Source organism: Petaurus breviceps, unplaced genomic scaffold (genome assembly GCF_028583685.1).
Source record: "Petaurus breviceps papuanus isolate PSGF00001 unplaced genomic scaffold, PetGlider_PUasm1.0 186, whole genome shotgun sequence".
NCBI lineage: Eukaryota > Metazoa > Chordata > Mammalia > Diprotodontia > Petauridae > Petaurus > Petaurus breviceps.
Window position 1 is genome coordinate 31,169,913 of NW_027185798.1, and position 15,362 is coordinate 31,185,274.

Genomic DNA, 15,362 nt, shown 5'->3' on the forward strand with positions numbered 1-15,362 from the left:
TCCAGTTCTAAACCTTGCAATATTGTAAGCCTGAGAGCTTTGTGGGGCTGGATGGTCCTTTTCCCTTCCCCCTGTAGTTATACATGTCAGCAAGTCCACCTCACCAAAGCTGAGTTTAGGCCTGCCTGTCAGGTGCCCTGATTTGGCAAGAACCTGTTGGTGGATGCCAGCTGGTTCTGTTTTTGCCCGGGCGGGGTTTAGAATCAACTGCAGCTGCTCTTCTCTATGGGCGATACAGGTGGGCTGAACTGCCAAAAGAGTGATCTGTACTCCCAGGAACTGGATGGGCTTGCCCTAAGCCTCATCAGTCTTGTAACTTGATCCCAGGAAGTCATCTTGTATGCTTCACAAAATTGTAGAATCTCCCAGTTGGAAAGAATCTCACAGGTTATCTAGTCCAAACAGGAACAGCTTAAGAATTCCCTCACCAAAATTGTCAATGCTCTACTCAAAAGATTTTCAGTGATGGAGATCAGTAGTCATTTTCAGTGCCAGCTTATTCTACTTTAGGGGAACTCAACTTGGAGTTTTTTTCTTTTATCTGCCTCTGCAACTTCTGTGCATTACTGGATTCAGCCCTCAGAGGCCAAGGAGAATAAATCTAGCCTCCCTTTTACATGACAGTCCTTTCAGTATTTGAAGATAAGAATCATTCAAAAGTAGCTTGGTGATACAGATGACAGTGCAGGATTTAGTTAAGAAAACTCGAGTTTGAGTTCAGCCTCAGATAACTAAGCTGTGTGACTGCAGGCAAATCATTTAATCTCTCAGTCTGTTTTCTCATCTATAAATTGAGGATAATAGCACCTACCTCACAGGGTTGTTGAGGACCAAATGAGATAATATATGTAAAACACTTCGCAGACCGTAAAGCACTAAATAAGTGTTAGCTGTTATCACTAGCTATTTTCAGGGTCCTCCCTAAGCCTTGTTTTCTAGACAAAACAGCCCCAGTTCCTTCAAATAATCTTTGTAGTCACGGCTTCCCACTACTCCCATGAATTTGGTTGCACACTTCTGGATGGACTCTATTTACCAGCATCCTTTTATGAAATTTCTCAACATGTAAACAAGTAATAGCAAAGGAATGTAGGCTAGCATTATCTCAATTTTCGTATTGATAGCAATTTTAAAACAAAGTCTCCAGAAGTATAAACAGGTAAGAAGAAATTGCAAAGACAAGTAAGCAAAATTCTCTTTCTTCTACTTAAAACATCCCAAAGGAAGACAAGAGTGAGACCCAGAGGTTCCAGTTCCCAGTCCAGGCACTCTATCTACTACTCTAGGCAGGTGATTATCACACTGGGTCACAGGTAAGTTAGGGCTCCTTCTCAGAGTGAGCTGTGATGAGTCTGGCATTGGAAAGATTGCAGGTGGCCCCAGGCACGTTTGGCAAGTCTGCTGCTGTCACACCCCTCAAATCCACCAGGTACCCTGGCGGGGAACACAGAGATGAATAGCACTAGAGATAACCCCATGCCTAAAGATGGGAGAAGCTTTGGGGTAGCCTCCCCTTTCAAAGCAGACACTTGAACAGGATTGGTTTCCAGGCAGGGATTGGGCCCTATGCCAACTAAGAATGGGTGGGGACCCTTGCACCTGAGAGATGGGTGTTGGGGAGTTCCCTTTCCCCTTGTCCTGATAGCCCCAGGGAATAAGAGAACCGGTTCTATTTAGCTCCCTATCTGCCCAATCATTCCTCCCACCCCTTCAAAGCCCCTCTGCCCCTAACAGACTCAACAACCTCCATGCCTTTTTTTTACCTCCCTTGAATTTAGTGGAGAATGGGACAGGTTGTACAGCCAGGACTCTTGGGTTTTTCTCAGGCCCCAGCTTGTGGTGCTCAACCCCCTCCTCTCCCCTGACCCATCATGTGGAGCTCTGAAGTGCCTTCCAATTTCACCTCCTGGATGTTAAGAATTCCAGGGCTTACTTCATAGGAAAACAACCACAGAGGAAAGATGAGGGAACAACAAAGTTCACAATATAAAGATATGTATTTTAATTTAAAATAAAATCAAAGAGGAAAAAAATGGAGGGAAAGAGAGATGTCCGATTTGCCCAAGGAACAGAGGTACAAAAATCACAAAGTTACAAGTCATTGGTAAGTGTAGTCATGCTTCCCTCCCCCAGGCTCCTAGAGATGACTCATGCGGGCTGGGTCCATCCTAAAAAGCCAAAGACAGGAGGATGGAGGTCTTCATTTCCTCCTCCAGGTCCATTTTGAAGTCAGAATTCCCAGCTTGAGGCAAAGGAGCTAGCACTAAGGACCAGGCTCCTGAGAAAAGGAGGGATCCTTGGATTTCCCATTGAGGCCAGGAGTAGATCTGTGGGAAGGCCGCAGTGGAACCATTAGACCTGAAAAGGCTCTTTGATCTGTGAATCTTTAAATGTACTTAGACTGCTGGCAGGGCTCCCTGGGCCCAACCAAATCATAAGCACAGAGCCCATCCCAATCCCAGCGAAGCCCATCCTTCCCACACCACCACGTTAGCCTAGCACAGGCCTTTTTCAGTTCTCCTCTCACCAGGAATCACAGCAGCTTTCCTTGTTTTACCTTCTTAGCCAGCTACCTGGGGAATGAAGATAAACACAAGGCCAAAAGGGGAACCAGGTGGCTCTGTGAGGAGGCTGTGCTTGAAGGAGAACCACCTCATCTCCTCACCCTAGCTAAGGCACTGAGAAGGTAAGGAGAATGACTCCAGAAAAGGAGAAATGGTCCCTTGCATCTGCTGGCTCAAAGCAGGTTAAGGTAAAATGGAAGGTCTAGAGGCACGGGGGGTAACCCCAGTGACCCCCAGATTGTGCAAAGAAAAGCAGGCAGGACCACGCCAGCGCGTCCACAGCCCATGATGTCTCCCTTCTCCCAAGCCTCCTTACCCGATCAGGAAAAGGATGGGTAAAGGGATCCCATGGGGAATGTCCCTGAGCCTTAGGATAAAGAGGCTGAAAAAATACAAATTCTGGAGGTTTAAATCTCTTAATTTCTTCTCCCCTGTCATTTACCCACTCCCACCCAAGGTCTTTGTTCACATGGAAAGTAAGGGAGGGAAAGCCCTGTTCTCTCCCTGCTCAGGAATTCCGCTTTCCACCATCCAGACCCAGCTCTAGCAGGGTCATTTGGTGATCAGGGGGAAAGGGAGCTGAGGGCTAGGGGAGGGAAGGACCTTCTGCAACTTGGCCACTAGTCTCCTTGCTGAGCAAGGGCTAGCAAGAACTGGTCTGGAGGTTGCTCTCGGTGAGCAGTGATGCAATGGATGATGGGTCATAGATATTGTCAAATTCCTCATCGGAGCTCAGCCCATCATGCTTGAGGGATGCCTCAGCTGCTGAGCGGGTAGCCTTGCGCCTAGGGAGAGAGAGAGAGAGTACTGTCAGTCAGAACTGATGCAGATTTGATGGCAGAGAGTCAAAACCCAATTCTTTTGCCTAAGCTGGCCCAGCCAACAGCTAGAAGGTCATCTCCCTAGGGAAAAAAGGATCATTTTTCCTATTTTTTTCTCTCTATATCCCTAGTACCTTGCACAGCCTCTTGCACATATATGGAACGTAATAAATGCTTGTTGAACTAATGCATTGCTGGTGGAGTTGTGAACTGATCCAGCCTTTCTGGAGAGCAATCTGGAATTATGCCCAAAGCTCCTAGGGTTATATCCCAAAGAGATCATAGAAATGGGAGAAAGACCCATATGTACAAAAATGTTTACAGCAGCTCTTTTTGTGGTAGCAAAGAATTGGAAATTAAGGGGGTGCCCATCAATTGGGAAATGGCTGAACAAGTTGTGGTATATGCATGTTATGGAATACTATTGTGCTATAAGAAATGAGGAGCAGATGGTCTTCATATTTACCTGGAGAGGCTTAAAAGAACTGATGCTGAGTGAGAAGAGTAGAACCAGGAGAAATTTGTACACAATTACAGACACAACGTATGTGTGATGACCAACTTTGATAGACTGGACTCTTCTCAGCAATGCAGTGATATAAGTCAATCCCAAAAGACTCATGATGGAGAGAAGTATGTACATCCAGAGAAAGAACTAGAAAGAACTAAGTTTATATCCAGGTGAAAGCAAAATACCTGATCTTTTTCCTTCTCTTATTTGGTTTTATGTCCTCTTTACCATTTTTCATTCCAGCTGGTACAATCCATCCTTATAACCTGACTAATGTATAATGTGAAAGTATTTACAGATCCTATACTTGACTATAAGCCGCCATGGGGGGGAGGGGAGGGAGGGGGACAAAATGTGAAACTCAAGGAATTGTGGAATTGAATCCTGTAAACTAAAAGGAAACAAACAAATTAATTTTTTTTTTTAAATGCAATCAGGGTTAAGTAACTTGCTCAAGGTTACCCGGCCAGGTGTTTCTGGGTGTGGTGCTGAGTATCTGAGCCCAGATTTGATCCAGGTCATCCTGACACTGGAGCCGGTGCTCTTACTCGCTGAGCCACCTGGCTGCCCCTAAGCAATTGGGGTTAAGTAACTTGCGCAAGGTTACCCGGCCAGGTGTTTCTGGGTGGGTGCTAAGTGTCTGAGCCTGGGATTCGATCTCCAGGTCTTCTCAACACTGGAGCCGGTGCTCTTACTTGCTGTGCTACCTGGCCGCCCCAAACAAACAAATTAATAAAAAAAAAAAAAGATAAAAAAAATAAATGCTTGTTGAATTCAAAGAGTCTTACTTTCAGAATCTTCTCTCAGCTTGGGTAAAATCACAAGAATAATAACAGCTAGGGACCACTAGGTGGCGCAGTGAAAAGAGCACAGGCCCTGGAGTCAGGAGGACTTGAGTTCAAATAAGACCTCAGACACTTGACACTTACTAGCCTGTGACTTTTGGCAAGTCACTTAACCCCAATTGCCCTGCCCTCCCCCCTCCAAAAAGCAAAAATAATAGTAACAGTGAGCATATATATCACTTCAAGGTTTGCAAAGCACTTTACAAATATTATCTCATATGATCCTCACAACAGCCCTAAGAAACGGGTGCTATCATTTATCCCCATTTTATAGTTGTGAAAATTAAAGCAGACAGAGGTTAGGTGGCTTGCTTAGGGATATAAGTGTCTGAGGCAGATGTTGACCTCAGTTTTCCTGAGCCCAGATCCCACCCAGATACTAGAGATGATCAAGTTTCCGGGACGCAATCAGAGAGCCGTGGGCAGCGCAGACCTATCATGCATACAGTCAGTCAAGGTCTAAGCTCTCCAACAGAGCTCCTCCCTACAAGGCCAGCCAGAACCAGGCGCTGAGCGGAGCCTGTTTGCCTCCCTCCTCACCTTCTCCTCCATCTCTCCCTCCCCACCCCTTTGGAACCTACCTGGAATCCTTTTCCAAGGCCTTCACCCGGGCCTGCAGCTGCTCATTGACCTCATGCTGTTCTTCCAGCTCACGCTGGGCCTTCTTCCTCAAACCATCCAACCGTTCAATTTCCTCTTCTGCCTCATCGACCTGTCGCTTCAGGGCCTTCACCCGCAGGCTCAGCTAGGGAGAAGTCATGGATTAGAACATCTGCCACCCTGAAGCGGGCTCCTCCTCCTCCTCCAACTGATCCCGACTGAGGGAGGATGGAAAACTGCCAAAGCTTGCAGCTTATGGCCTGTGTGCTGCTGATGGTTTAGCTCAGACTCTATGGGTCACCATCCATAAACACACTGACACACTCATTCATACACAGAATAAGACAGGGCGAGGGGTAGCCAGGTGGCTCAGTGAGTAAGAGCACCGGCTCCAGTGTCGGGATGACCTGGAGATCGAATCCCGGACTCAGACACTCAACACCACACCCAGAAATAACTGTCCGTGTAACCTTGAGCAAGTTACTTAACCCCAATTGCTTTAAAAAGAATAAGACAGCTGGAAAAACTGGGAGAACATGCTGCCTAGAAAGGGGATATGCACATATGTGTTTTATGCACACTCTGACCCTGTCTCCATCTCATATCCATACCTGATCCTTCTGGTCATTTACATGCTGTCTTTCATCATCAATCTGGATGGAAAGCTCTTTAACCCTCCTTTCCAGTTTTCGGTTCGTGGTCTGCAGAAGCATCTTCTCCCTAAGGGATGGGTGGAGATTGCTCATAGCTACCACTAGTAGGAGAATTACATGGTGTATCCCTTTACCCCTTTTCCCTCTTGCTAAAAAACAGCTTCACTTGGTCATGGGAGCTAACACTAAAGAGGAAAAGCACAGCCATGGGATCTGGAAGGGCATAGGATGGCAAGTCTTGCCTAAGGGGTATTAGATATCATAGCTTTAAAGATGGACGGGGTGGGGGGGAGGGCAGCTTAGTAGTGTACTGGATAGAGCACTAGTCCTGGAATCAGGAAGGCCTGAGTTCAAATCTGGCCTCAGATACTTACTAGCTGTGTGACCCCAGGCAAGTCACTTAACTGACTCAAAAAACAAAACAAAAAGATGGATGGGATCTTAGAAGTCATTGAAACCAGACCCACTTCTCCAAAGATGGAGAAACTGAGGCTCAGAGAATTAAGTAAATTTACCCAAGGTCACAACACTATCTAATAAGTGTTCGAAGCAATATTCAAACTCAGATCTTCCTGACTCCAGGACCAGTGCTTTCTTTATCCACTGGGTCACCCAGCCCCCTCACAACTTTTTGGCTGGTAGTCTACAACAGATTGCAGAGACAACTCAGGAGTAGCTGTTCTATCTATTTACCTCTCTTCAGCCTGAAGTCGCTCCTGCAGCTCCTGGTTCTGTGACTCCAGCTGAGAGAAGCTGGCGCTGGGCTTCTGGAACCCCTCTGAGCTGGCCAGTCGGTTCTTCAGATCCTTGTTCTGGGGAATAGGACATCTTTGGTTTTCCCACTGAACTCAATTCCAGGGCTATCCATAAAGACAATGCTATGGGAGACCTTCAAAGTGCTTCAGCGAAGTGGGTGGCTCTCTGGCTTCTGATTGTCCCCAGTGTCTGTCACTCAACACCTGTCCTTCATCCCCTGCCAACAGCCTCTCACCTGTCTCTCCAGAGAGATCTTATCACATTCCAGGTCTTGCCGACTGGACCTCTCCTGCAGCAGCTCTCCTCTCAGCTGGTCGATCTAGATTTGGGGTTGGAGAGATTCCAGATGGGATGGATAGGGAACAAGGATACCCCAAGGGATGGAACTCCACTGGTGACAGTGGGCTTTCTCATAGTCCTGGGACCACCCCCAGGACCCTGTTTTTCTGTTGTGACTTTGGGGTCATGAGGGGCAGGATTGGAAAAGGGAGAGCAGTTAGGCAAGGCAATCCATTTAATTAGCCTCCCAGAAGGAATCCAGACTACTAGAAAAACCTCAAGTGATTGAAAAGCTACCTTCTACCAAAAAGGGAAGGAGTCCAATCTGAGCCCCAGTCAGACACGCCTTCTCCTCCCACTCTACCCTGTCAGCCTTTCCTCATAAAGAGGAGCAACGCCCCCTCCTGGACAGTGATTAGCATTGATGCCACTGGACTGGCTGGTCCCTAAAGCATCCATGGCCAACATCCCAAGCAGAGGGGGCTTTGACATCTTTGAGCTGGGCCCAGTGCTTATTGACCAGAGCTGGGGAAAATGGGAGAGAAGCAGCAACACATCACCTGGTCTCGCCCTCGGTTCACTCGATCTGTCAGAAGCTCCACCGTGTTTCTTTCCTCATCTAGCTCTGCCTCCAGGCGTGAGACCTTTTCCTAATAGGGAGATGACAGGTTAATTTCCTGCCTGAGCAGGACCCTGTAGAGGCCCTCCCTGACCTTCCCCAAGGCTCATTCTGTAGCCCAGGACCTTCTTCTCTCACACTCAACTTATGGTTACCAGCAGGAACCATGGGGACAGTGCCCTCTGCTGGCCAGGTAAGTGGTTCACAGGAAAGGAAGGGAAAGCGTTCTTTTCATTCCTCTAGGGAACAAAAGGAAGACAAGCCCCCAAGGTCAAGACAATAGTTAAACTGGTTGTCAAGGGCAAGTCTGGTTTCACAAGGGACAATGCAATAAGAAACAGGAAAGCTCCAAGTAGTCAAGCATGGTGAAAAATAAAAGTTAAACCACAAGGATGACAGTGAGGGATCCATGGAAGGAAACCCCAGGTATTGAGGGTCAAGATCGGCAAGACCACTGAACTTACCAGCAGGAAGGCCAAGATTTGAAGCCTAGTTCAACCACTTGTTAGCTACCGGTATGTAACCAGGAGGGAGAACTGGGGCCTCTGAATCTCAGTTCCCACGTCCACTTTTTGGTTTGGTTCTGTTTTTGTTCTGTCCTGGACCCATGATTTCCCTGGTGTAGGGAACTCCCTCATGAAGATAGTCTCTCTCCCAAAGCAGATCAAAAACTGTTTTGTTACTTAGTCTTAGGGCAGTTGTCTAGGGTACTGAGAGGTCCAGTCATGGAGCAAATAGGTCAGAAGGAGGACTTGACTTCAGGTCTTACTGACTCCAAGGCCAGCTCTCTTAACAACTAAGCCACACTGACTCAGCATAGAATGGAAGGAATATTTGTACTGCCTACCTCACAGGGCTGTCGTGACTATGGGCTCCTTGGGAGCAGGGACTGCCTGTGCTTGTTCTTTGTATTCCCAGTGCCTGGTCCATAGTAGGTGCTTAATAAAAACTTACTGACTGATTCGGACTGTTGTAAAGAAAACTTATGTATCATTATTATTAACTTATAATAAATAAGCACTGGGACTGAGGTTGAATGTTTCATCATGGAATCCAGCATTATGGCTCACCTCTAGATTCTTGAGTTGCCGGACCTTGTCATCCTGGGAACGTTTTTTGCTTTCAGTCTCCTGCTCCAACCCCTGTAGTCTCTGGGTTAGCAGGTCCTTATCTAGCAAAGCTGTATCTCGCTCAGCCTGCAGTGTTTGCAAGGTCTGGCGTAGTCGCTGGGCCTGAAGGAAAAGGGGGAAGGGGCATTGGTAGTCTCCAAACCCTGCCAGACACCTGGTAACTATAGGAATCGCTGTCAGAAGAGAAGGGAAGGATAAACCTTGCCCCTTCCAGTTAAGAGACAAATTCTCAGCACCTTCATTGCCCCATCTACCTCATCCTGCAGCTGGCCCAGCCCTCCGGCTGCCTTCTCTGCCTCAGTGGCCCATTCCTTGGCCTGGCGCTGGGCACCTGCTACATCTCGCCGAGCCTTCTCCTTGTATTCTTCCAGTTCAGCCTGAAGCTGCCCCAGGGCTCTCTGTGACTCTTCTCCAATTTTCTCCAACTGAAAAATAGAGAAAAAACACAAGTTGGAGTACCACCTTTCTTAACATATGCCCTAATATCCTTCATAGGGACTTGATTTCTAAGACTCTCTCCAGAGGCCTCTCCATCACAGGGCATCCCAGTGTAACCTCTGTATCCAGAACCGTGCCCTAACCCCATCAAGTCAGGCCTATACTCTCATTTAGCAGAATGATCAAAAGGGGCCTGATAAAAAGAACATTTTAATTTGAGAGATAACCAAGAAAACTCTCCTCCACAAAAATGTGTTCCCTAATAGCCTGCAAATCTGCCACTAGAGATTAATTTATTTGGGGGTTAAATATTTTTCATAATAAATATCCCTGCCTGGGACAACACATTAAAAATCAGAAGCTCTTATTAGCTAACACCTTTTATCTAAGCCCTGGTGGAAAAGACCGCAAGATGCCACACCCCCAACCCTAAACAGAGGAGGAGTGAGAAAGAGCTACTTTATGGTTTTGCTCAGGACATTTCCTCACTAGATCTGGGGGAGTGAGGGACAGAATAAAATGTCCTTTTAAGTGATGGAGGGAAGCAAGGGGCCTCCAGTTCCCAAACACCTGATCTTGCCCTCAGAAGGAATGTGTCTAAGGGCTAGGCCAGGACTTGGCCCCTCACCTCCTTGTTCAGCTTCTCTACAGTCTTATCCAACAGTCGTTTCTGCTCTTCTAGCTCAGCTTTGTTCCGCCGAAGAATTTCCCGTTGCTTCCCTTCCTCCTCCAGGGCTCGATTTAACGTCTGCTGCTCTTGCCCCAGACGTGCAAGACCTCGTTGCGCCTCCTCCAGCCGTCCCTCCAGCATCCGCTTTGCCCCGGCCAGTGATTCCTCTTCTTCTTGAGATATGTTCAGGGCCTTCTCGAGCCGCTGTCTCTCTGCCTGCAGGGAGGGGACATGGGGCTAAGGTGGGTAGGGAAGTAGGGATTGGTGGGGCAGGAGCAAAGCTTTCGTTTTAACTTGTCTGAAGGTAAGAGGGTGGAAGATGTGTGACAAGGTATTTAATGGAATCAGGCCTGGAAGGACCAGGAGGGAAACTGAAGAACAAAATAAGTAAGCCCAAGATAGCGAAAGAGATAAACTGAGGCAAAGAGTAAAGGTTTAGATGCTGGAACATAGAAATTAAAGCACAGATAACAAGATCAAAGCAGAAATAGAGGCTTTTGGGGGAGAAAATTTGACATGCCATAAGCTGAGTTATCCAACATGTGGGGAGAATTGAGGTTCTAGGGGCGACAGGCAGAAGGAAAAGCTGATGCTGGCGTAACAATGACTGACCTCCAGCCGCTGTAGCTTGTCCCGAAGCCTTGCCTCAACAGCTTCTCCACCCTCAGCCAAGCTCCGGGCCTCCTTCAGCTGCTGTTCCAGGCCCAAGATCCGCCGCCGGAATTCATCGTTTTCCTCCTGGGTTTCACGTAGGGTTGATTCCACTGCTGCCCGCCGCTGCCCCATAAGGGCTGCCTCTGCTTCAGCTGCTGCCTTGGCCTGGGGAAGCATAGAGGCAGCTCAGACTCTGCCCCAACCCAACCCAAACAGATACAGCAGGCTGACCACTGAGCTCCAAGCCTTCCAACCCACCCTGGCTGGCTAAACCACATTCCCAAGATCCCCAGGATTTCAGAAATATATGCCTGTAATCATGTGCCTCTCCTCCTGACTTGCTGGCTCTTCCAGATCCCCCTGCCTCTCTCCTAAAGCCTCCCTTCCACTCCCCTTGCCTTGGCAGTTTCTTCATAGTCCTGTTGAAGCTGCTGAAGGGTCTTATGCAGCTGGAGCTGCTGCTGCTCAGCCCCCTTTCCCCGCTCAGCCTCTTCTCTCAGGGCTGCCAGCTCCTGCTCCAGTTCCTGAGCACGATTCCTCCCAGCAGCTTCCTGACTTTGATAATCCTGCAGGTCCTGCAGTTCTTCCTGTGCCCGCTGCAGCTCCTGGGGGGACAAGGATATTAGACTCTGAGGCTGTCCCACTGCCTAAAGGAAGAGTGTTTTGTAAACCACCTAGGAAACAGCCAGGTAGCTACACCAAAGACCAGAGAAGCATGGCCCCTGGGACAGTGCTACAATACCAAATTCCCTGTTACTGTCAATTAACCAACAAGGACTTATTTGGCAACTATGTATCCACCGATAGACTATAAGCTCCCTGGGGACGGGGAATGTTTCAGTTTTGTCACTGCCTCCAGAGCATCTTAGTGCTTGCCAAATTATTTGTTGATTGGTTGATGTGGCTTACACTGTGCTAAATATGTGCTAAACATCACAGGGGACAAAAGAGAAGGAAGGCACGGATTCCTGTTCTCCAGTAATTTGGTAATAAATGGCTACAAATAATCACATACTGAGTAGAGTATCATAAGTAAGTTCCATTTCAAAGAATGCTTGAGAAAGGCTTCATGGAAGAGGTGACACACAGGCTGGGTCTTGGGAGAGGGGAAGGATTGGCTAGACATAGGACAGGAAGGAGGAGATGCTAGGCAAGAAGGAGAATTTGCATAGGACATATAACTGATAAGAAAGCTTGGTGCAGTGACTAGAGATGGCTTAGAGTCAAGAAGCCTCTGATATAGAAGACTTGAGTTCAAATCCTGCCACTGACATATACTGGATGACTGGATAAGTCACTTAAAATCTTAGTGTCTTGGGCAATTCCGTGAATTGCAGCTCTTAATTTTTACTCCCTACATAAATGAAATCAAAGGACTGGACCCCCCAAAAAAGTGACAGACGGTAAAAAGACTAGTTCAGTTGGGCCCAAGGATTCATGCAGAGGCACAAGGAAAAAGAAAGGCTGGTGAGATTACATAGGGACAGCTGGAGAAGAGCCTTCCCTCTATGCAGTAGTGAAAACCTAAGGTCAGTTAGTTGCCGGGGTGAGCAGACATCCTAAGGACTTATCTCCCCATGACATATCTCTGCTCTCCCATACTCCTGTTCCTGTCTGGTACCTTCTTGAGGTTCTCAACCTGACGATTATCCTTAGCACTGGCTCGGGCCTGCTCTAGGTCCTTCTGTAGAGCCCCGATTTGCTCCCTGAGTTCTTCCTCCAGATCCTCCTTCTCCAGCCGAAGCTGTAACAACCTGCATTCCAGAATAGAAATGAAGGTGCCTTGGCTCTCCCACCTGGGAGAGACAAAGGCTCTCTCCTCTCCTTTCAATTAGCATCCCAAAAGCCTTCCCACAAAACCCAGAGCTGCCAAGTCCCTTGGAACGGGAAGAAACAATGGGGATTTTATTTTTGGAACCTGGGTAGGGAATGACAATCAGGTAAGCTGAAGTCAGGGACTGTAACTCACTCCTGCTTGGTCCCTCGAAGCTCTTCTTTGTTTTTCTGAAACATGTCTTGCCAGTGACCAGTCTCCTCAGTGCTCTCTTTGAGTTCCCTCTCTAGGCCCCGAATTCGAGCTGACACTTTCTGCCTTTCCACCTCCAGGGTGGCCTGGTCCTGGTAGAAGATATAAAGAAGGGACAAAAAATTTGAATCCCAAGGAAGGTATACTGTGGGAGGAATGGAGGGAGGATGGCACCTGAGTCCTTTCTGTACTGGCCCTCTTTGTGGTAGGTAGCACCAGGCCTTCAAAAGAATGTTCTCTCCATCAAATCCTGTTTAAAGCTTGGCTTCTCCAGAAAGCTTTCCCCATTTAACATTCTTCCATGAAAGTGGTTGCCACATGAGTCCTTCATTAGGTTGGGAGGTCAGGGAAAGCAAGGATCATACCACCTCTCTTCCTCTGGATTATCACCCACAGAGGCTTGGCAATATCAATCACCTCATCAATGGTGCTGATTTTTTAAAAATCAAATTAACTAATGGTTATTTATTTTAAACAGCTCGCATTATTTGTTATTTCAATGATTTTCTTTCAATTTTATTTATCTCTTCTTTGATTTTCAGGATTTCCAATTTGGAGTTTAATTAGGGATTTTTCTTTCTTTAGTTTTTTTTTAGTTGCATGCCCAATTCATTGATCTACTCTTTCTCTATTTTACTGATGTAAGCATTTAGAGATATAAATTTTCCCTTAAGTACTGCTTTGGCTGAATCCTATAAATTTTGATATATTGCCTCATTGTTGTCATTCTCTTTAATAAAATTATTGAATGTTTCTATGATTTGTTCTTTGACCTACTTATTCTTTAGGATTATTTACTTTTGTCAACTTATTGGTAAGTGACAAGGATACTGTGACTCTGAATACCAAAATCCAAAAACCCCTGTCTCCCTCCAACCAACCAAAGCCAACCCACATACTTGGGAGGCATCCTTCATGCTGCGACGCAGCTGTTCCATGTCCTGTTGGCACTGCTGCCGGACACGTTCCACCTCCTGGTCCCGAGAGGCCACCTCCTCCTTCAGCACCCCCTTCAGAGCCGTCAGCTCCCGCTCCCGCTGCCGGAGTTGTTCCTCCTGCCTCTGTTTCCCCTCCAGCACTTCCTCCAGTAACTCTCTAGTGTCCAGTAGGTCCTGATAGGAATCAGAAAAGGAGCTGTTCTTAAGAGTCAGGGACTGAATTTCACCATTTTCACATGACTTTTTAATTAGCATAAGAGTCCCTCCCTTCAGAGGCTTGCAGATAAAGTGAGAGGCCCATCAGTCAGTCTCTGCTTGGAGCCAAACCGTAGGTGCTCTCTGTACCCCAGCCCCTCTTCCCAAGTGTCTAGGAGAAAAAAGATTCAAGGGAACTCTGTTTGGAGAAGCCTTGGAGATAGGTGCTAGGGAGCCATCTTTCATCTCCTCTACCTTCAACAGGGCCTCCTTTGCAGCCTCAGGATTCTGTCCTTGCTTTAGCCTGTCTTGCACCTCTTTCAGCTGGTCCTCAAGCCCATGCCGTAGCCTCTCACCCTGATCCAGCAGGAGTTTCATATCCTGGAGCCTGGCAGCAAAGATAGGTAAAGAGGTCAATGTTAAGCTTCAGCTTCCCTTCTAGATGATCCCTGGGTCTTAAAGCTTCTGAAGGAATCAGTCTCCACTGGCTGGCTCCCACTGGGAAGAGCTCCCATCGTTCAACTTGAAGCCCCAGTCACCCTCCTACCTTCCCCGGGGCCTACTCACTCCTGGTTGCTACGCTGCATCTCTGCCCTCTTCCTCTCCAGTTTCTCCTGCAGGCGTAGACACTCCTCTACCCTCTCCTCCAGCTGCCGTTCCAGCCCGATCCGGGATGGCTCATGAGAGAGCTCCAGTTTCTGCCGTTTCTGGAAGAAGAGAGGGCAGGGGACGGAGGGGGACCCTCCAGCGAGATGGGGTGGAAACAGGATCAGCTGCCATGATTCCTTCCTCATTTTTTGGCTTGTTAGCACATTCTGAAGGACTAGAGACTTGCTGGGATTTAAACCCTTTCTCCTCTTCTGCCTCTAATGACATAAGAGCTCCCTTCTGTTATTCAGAACACCACTTTCTAGGCTTCAATCATTTCTTCTTCCTCATTTTTCTTTCCTTCCCAGATTATTTCTCCCCAGTGGAGCTAGGTGGCACCATAGTGCATAAAACACTGGACAAGAAGGCAGGAAGACCTGAGTTTGAAACCTGAATCAGATACTTACTAGCTGTGAGATCCTGGGCAAGTCACTTTACCTGTCTGCCTCAGGCTCCTTGCCTGTAAAATGGGGATCATAACAGCACCCAATAGTACCTACCTCATTGTGAGGATCAAATGAAACAGAACATATTGCAAAGTGTTCTGCAAACCTTAAAGTGCTATATGAATGGCAGCTGTTACTGTTCCTGGCCTGGTTACTCACCTTCATCTCCTCATCTAGCTTTTGCTGCAGCTCATCGATCTTCTGAACCAGCCCACGATGCACTACCATGGCTTGTGAGACATTGGGAGGGGTTACCTGCTAGGGACAGGGAGGACAGACAACCCTAAATATGGCTCCTGTGGCACTGCTTCATATCTTTACCCCAAGGCACCCACTCACCGCTAGGGCCTGCATCTGTTCCAGCACCAGGCTGACCTTCCTCTTCACAGATGTTTCACTTTCTGAACTCCTGTGGGAAAAGAAGGTACAAAGTAAAGGGTTGAAAAGGAGCAGTAAAGACCAAAAATGAATGGAAACCAAGTGGGGGTGGGGGGGAGAAGGGAAGGAGGGAGACAGAGAGGGGGAGGAGAGAGATATGGAGGGAGAGGGAAGGAGGGAGAGAATGGGAG

General features: G+C 47.6%; 1 protein-coding gene across 4 annotated transcripts in view; it reads right to left on the bottom strand.

The window, feature by feature from the left end:
- Positions 1 to 1,978: 1,978 nt before the first annotated feature.
- Positions 1,979 to 15,362, bottom strand: part of CGN (cingulin) — a 22,725-nt gene continuing 9,341 nt past the window's right edge. For 2 of the 4 annotated variants that reach the window (XM_069090005.1, XM_069090006.1), the window contains exons 4-21: positions 15,133 to 15,202; positions 14,953 to 15,051; positions 14,267 to 14,406; positions 13,955 to 14,087; positions 13,466 to 13,678; positions 12,510 to 12,658; positions 12,162 to 12,294; positions 10,939 to 11,145; positions 10,499 to 10,705; positions 9,845 to 10,102; positions 9,033 to 9,203; positions 8,719 to 8,880; positions 7,590 to 7,679; positions 6,986 to 7,069; positions 6,688 to 6,806; positions 5,953 to 6,061; positions 5,323 to 5,486; positions 1,979 to 3,349 (exon numbers count right to left, since the gene is read on the bottom strand). In XM_069090005.1, coding sequence (XP_068946106.1) covers positions 3,208 to 3,349; positions 5,323 to 5,486; positions 5,953 to 6,061; positions 6,688 to 6,806; positions 6,986 to 7,069; positions 7,590 to 7,679; positions 8,719 to 8,880; positions 9,033 to 9,203; positions 9,845 to 10,102; positions 10,499 to 10,705; positions 10,939 to 11,145; positions 12,162 to 12,294; positions 12,510 to 12,658; positions 13,466 to 13,678; positions 13,955 to 14,087; positions 14,267 to 14,406; positions 14,953 to 15,051; positions 15,133 to 15,202 — 2,650 coding nt within the window. In that variant the 3' untranslated portion in view covers positions 1,979 to 3,207. The remainder of the gene's footprint in view (positions 3,350 to 5,322; positions 5,487 to 5,952; positions 6,062 to 6,687; positions 6,807 to 6,985; positions 7,070 to 7,589; positions 7,680 to 8,718; positions 8,881 to 9,032; positions 9,204 to 9,844; positions 10,103 to 10,498; positions 10,706 to 10,938; positions 11,146 to 12,161; positions 12,295 to 12,509; positions 12,659 to 13,465; positions 13,679 to 13,954; positions 14,088 to 14,266; positions 14,407 to 14,952; positions 15,052 to 15,132; positions 15,203 to 15,362) is intronic. The other 2 variants (XM_069090007.1, XM_069090008.1) reach the window with 2 other exon arrangements.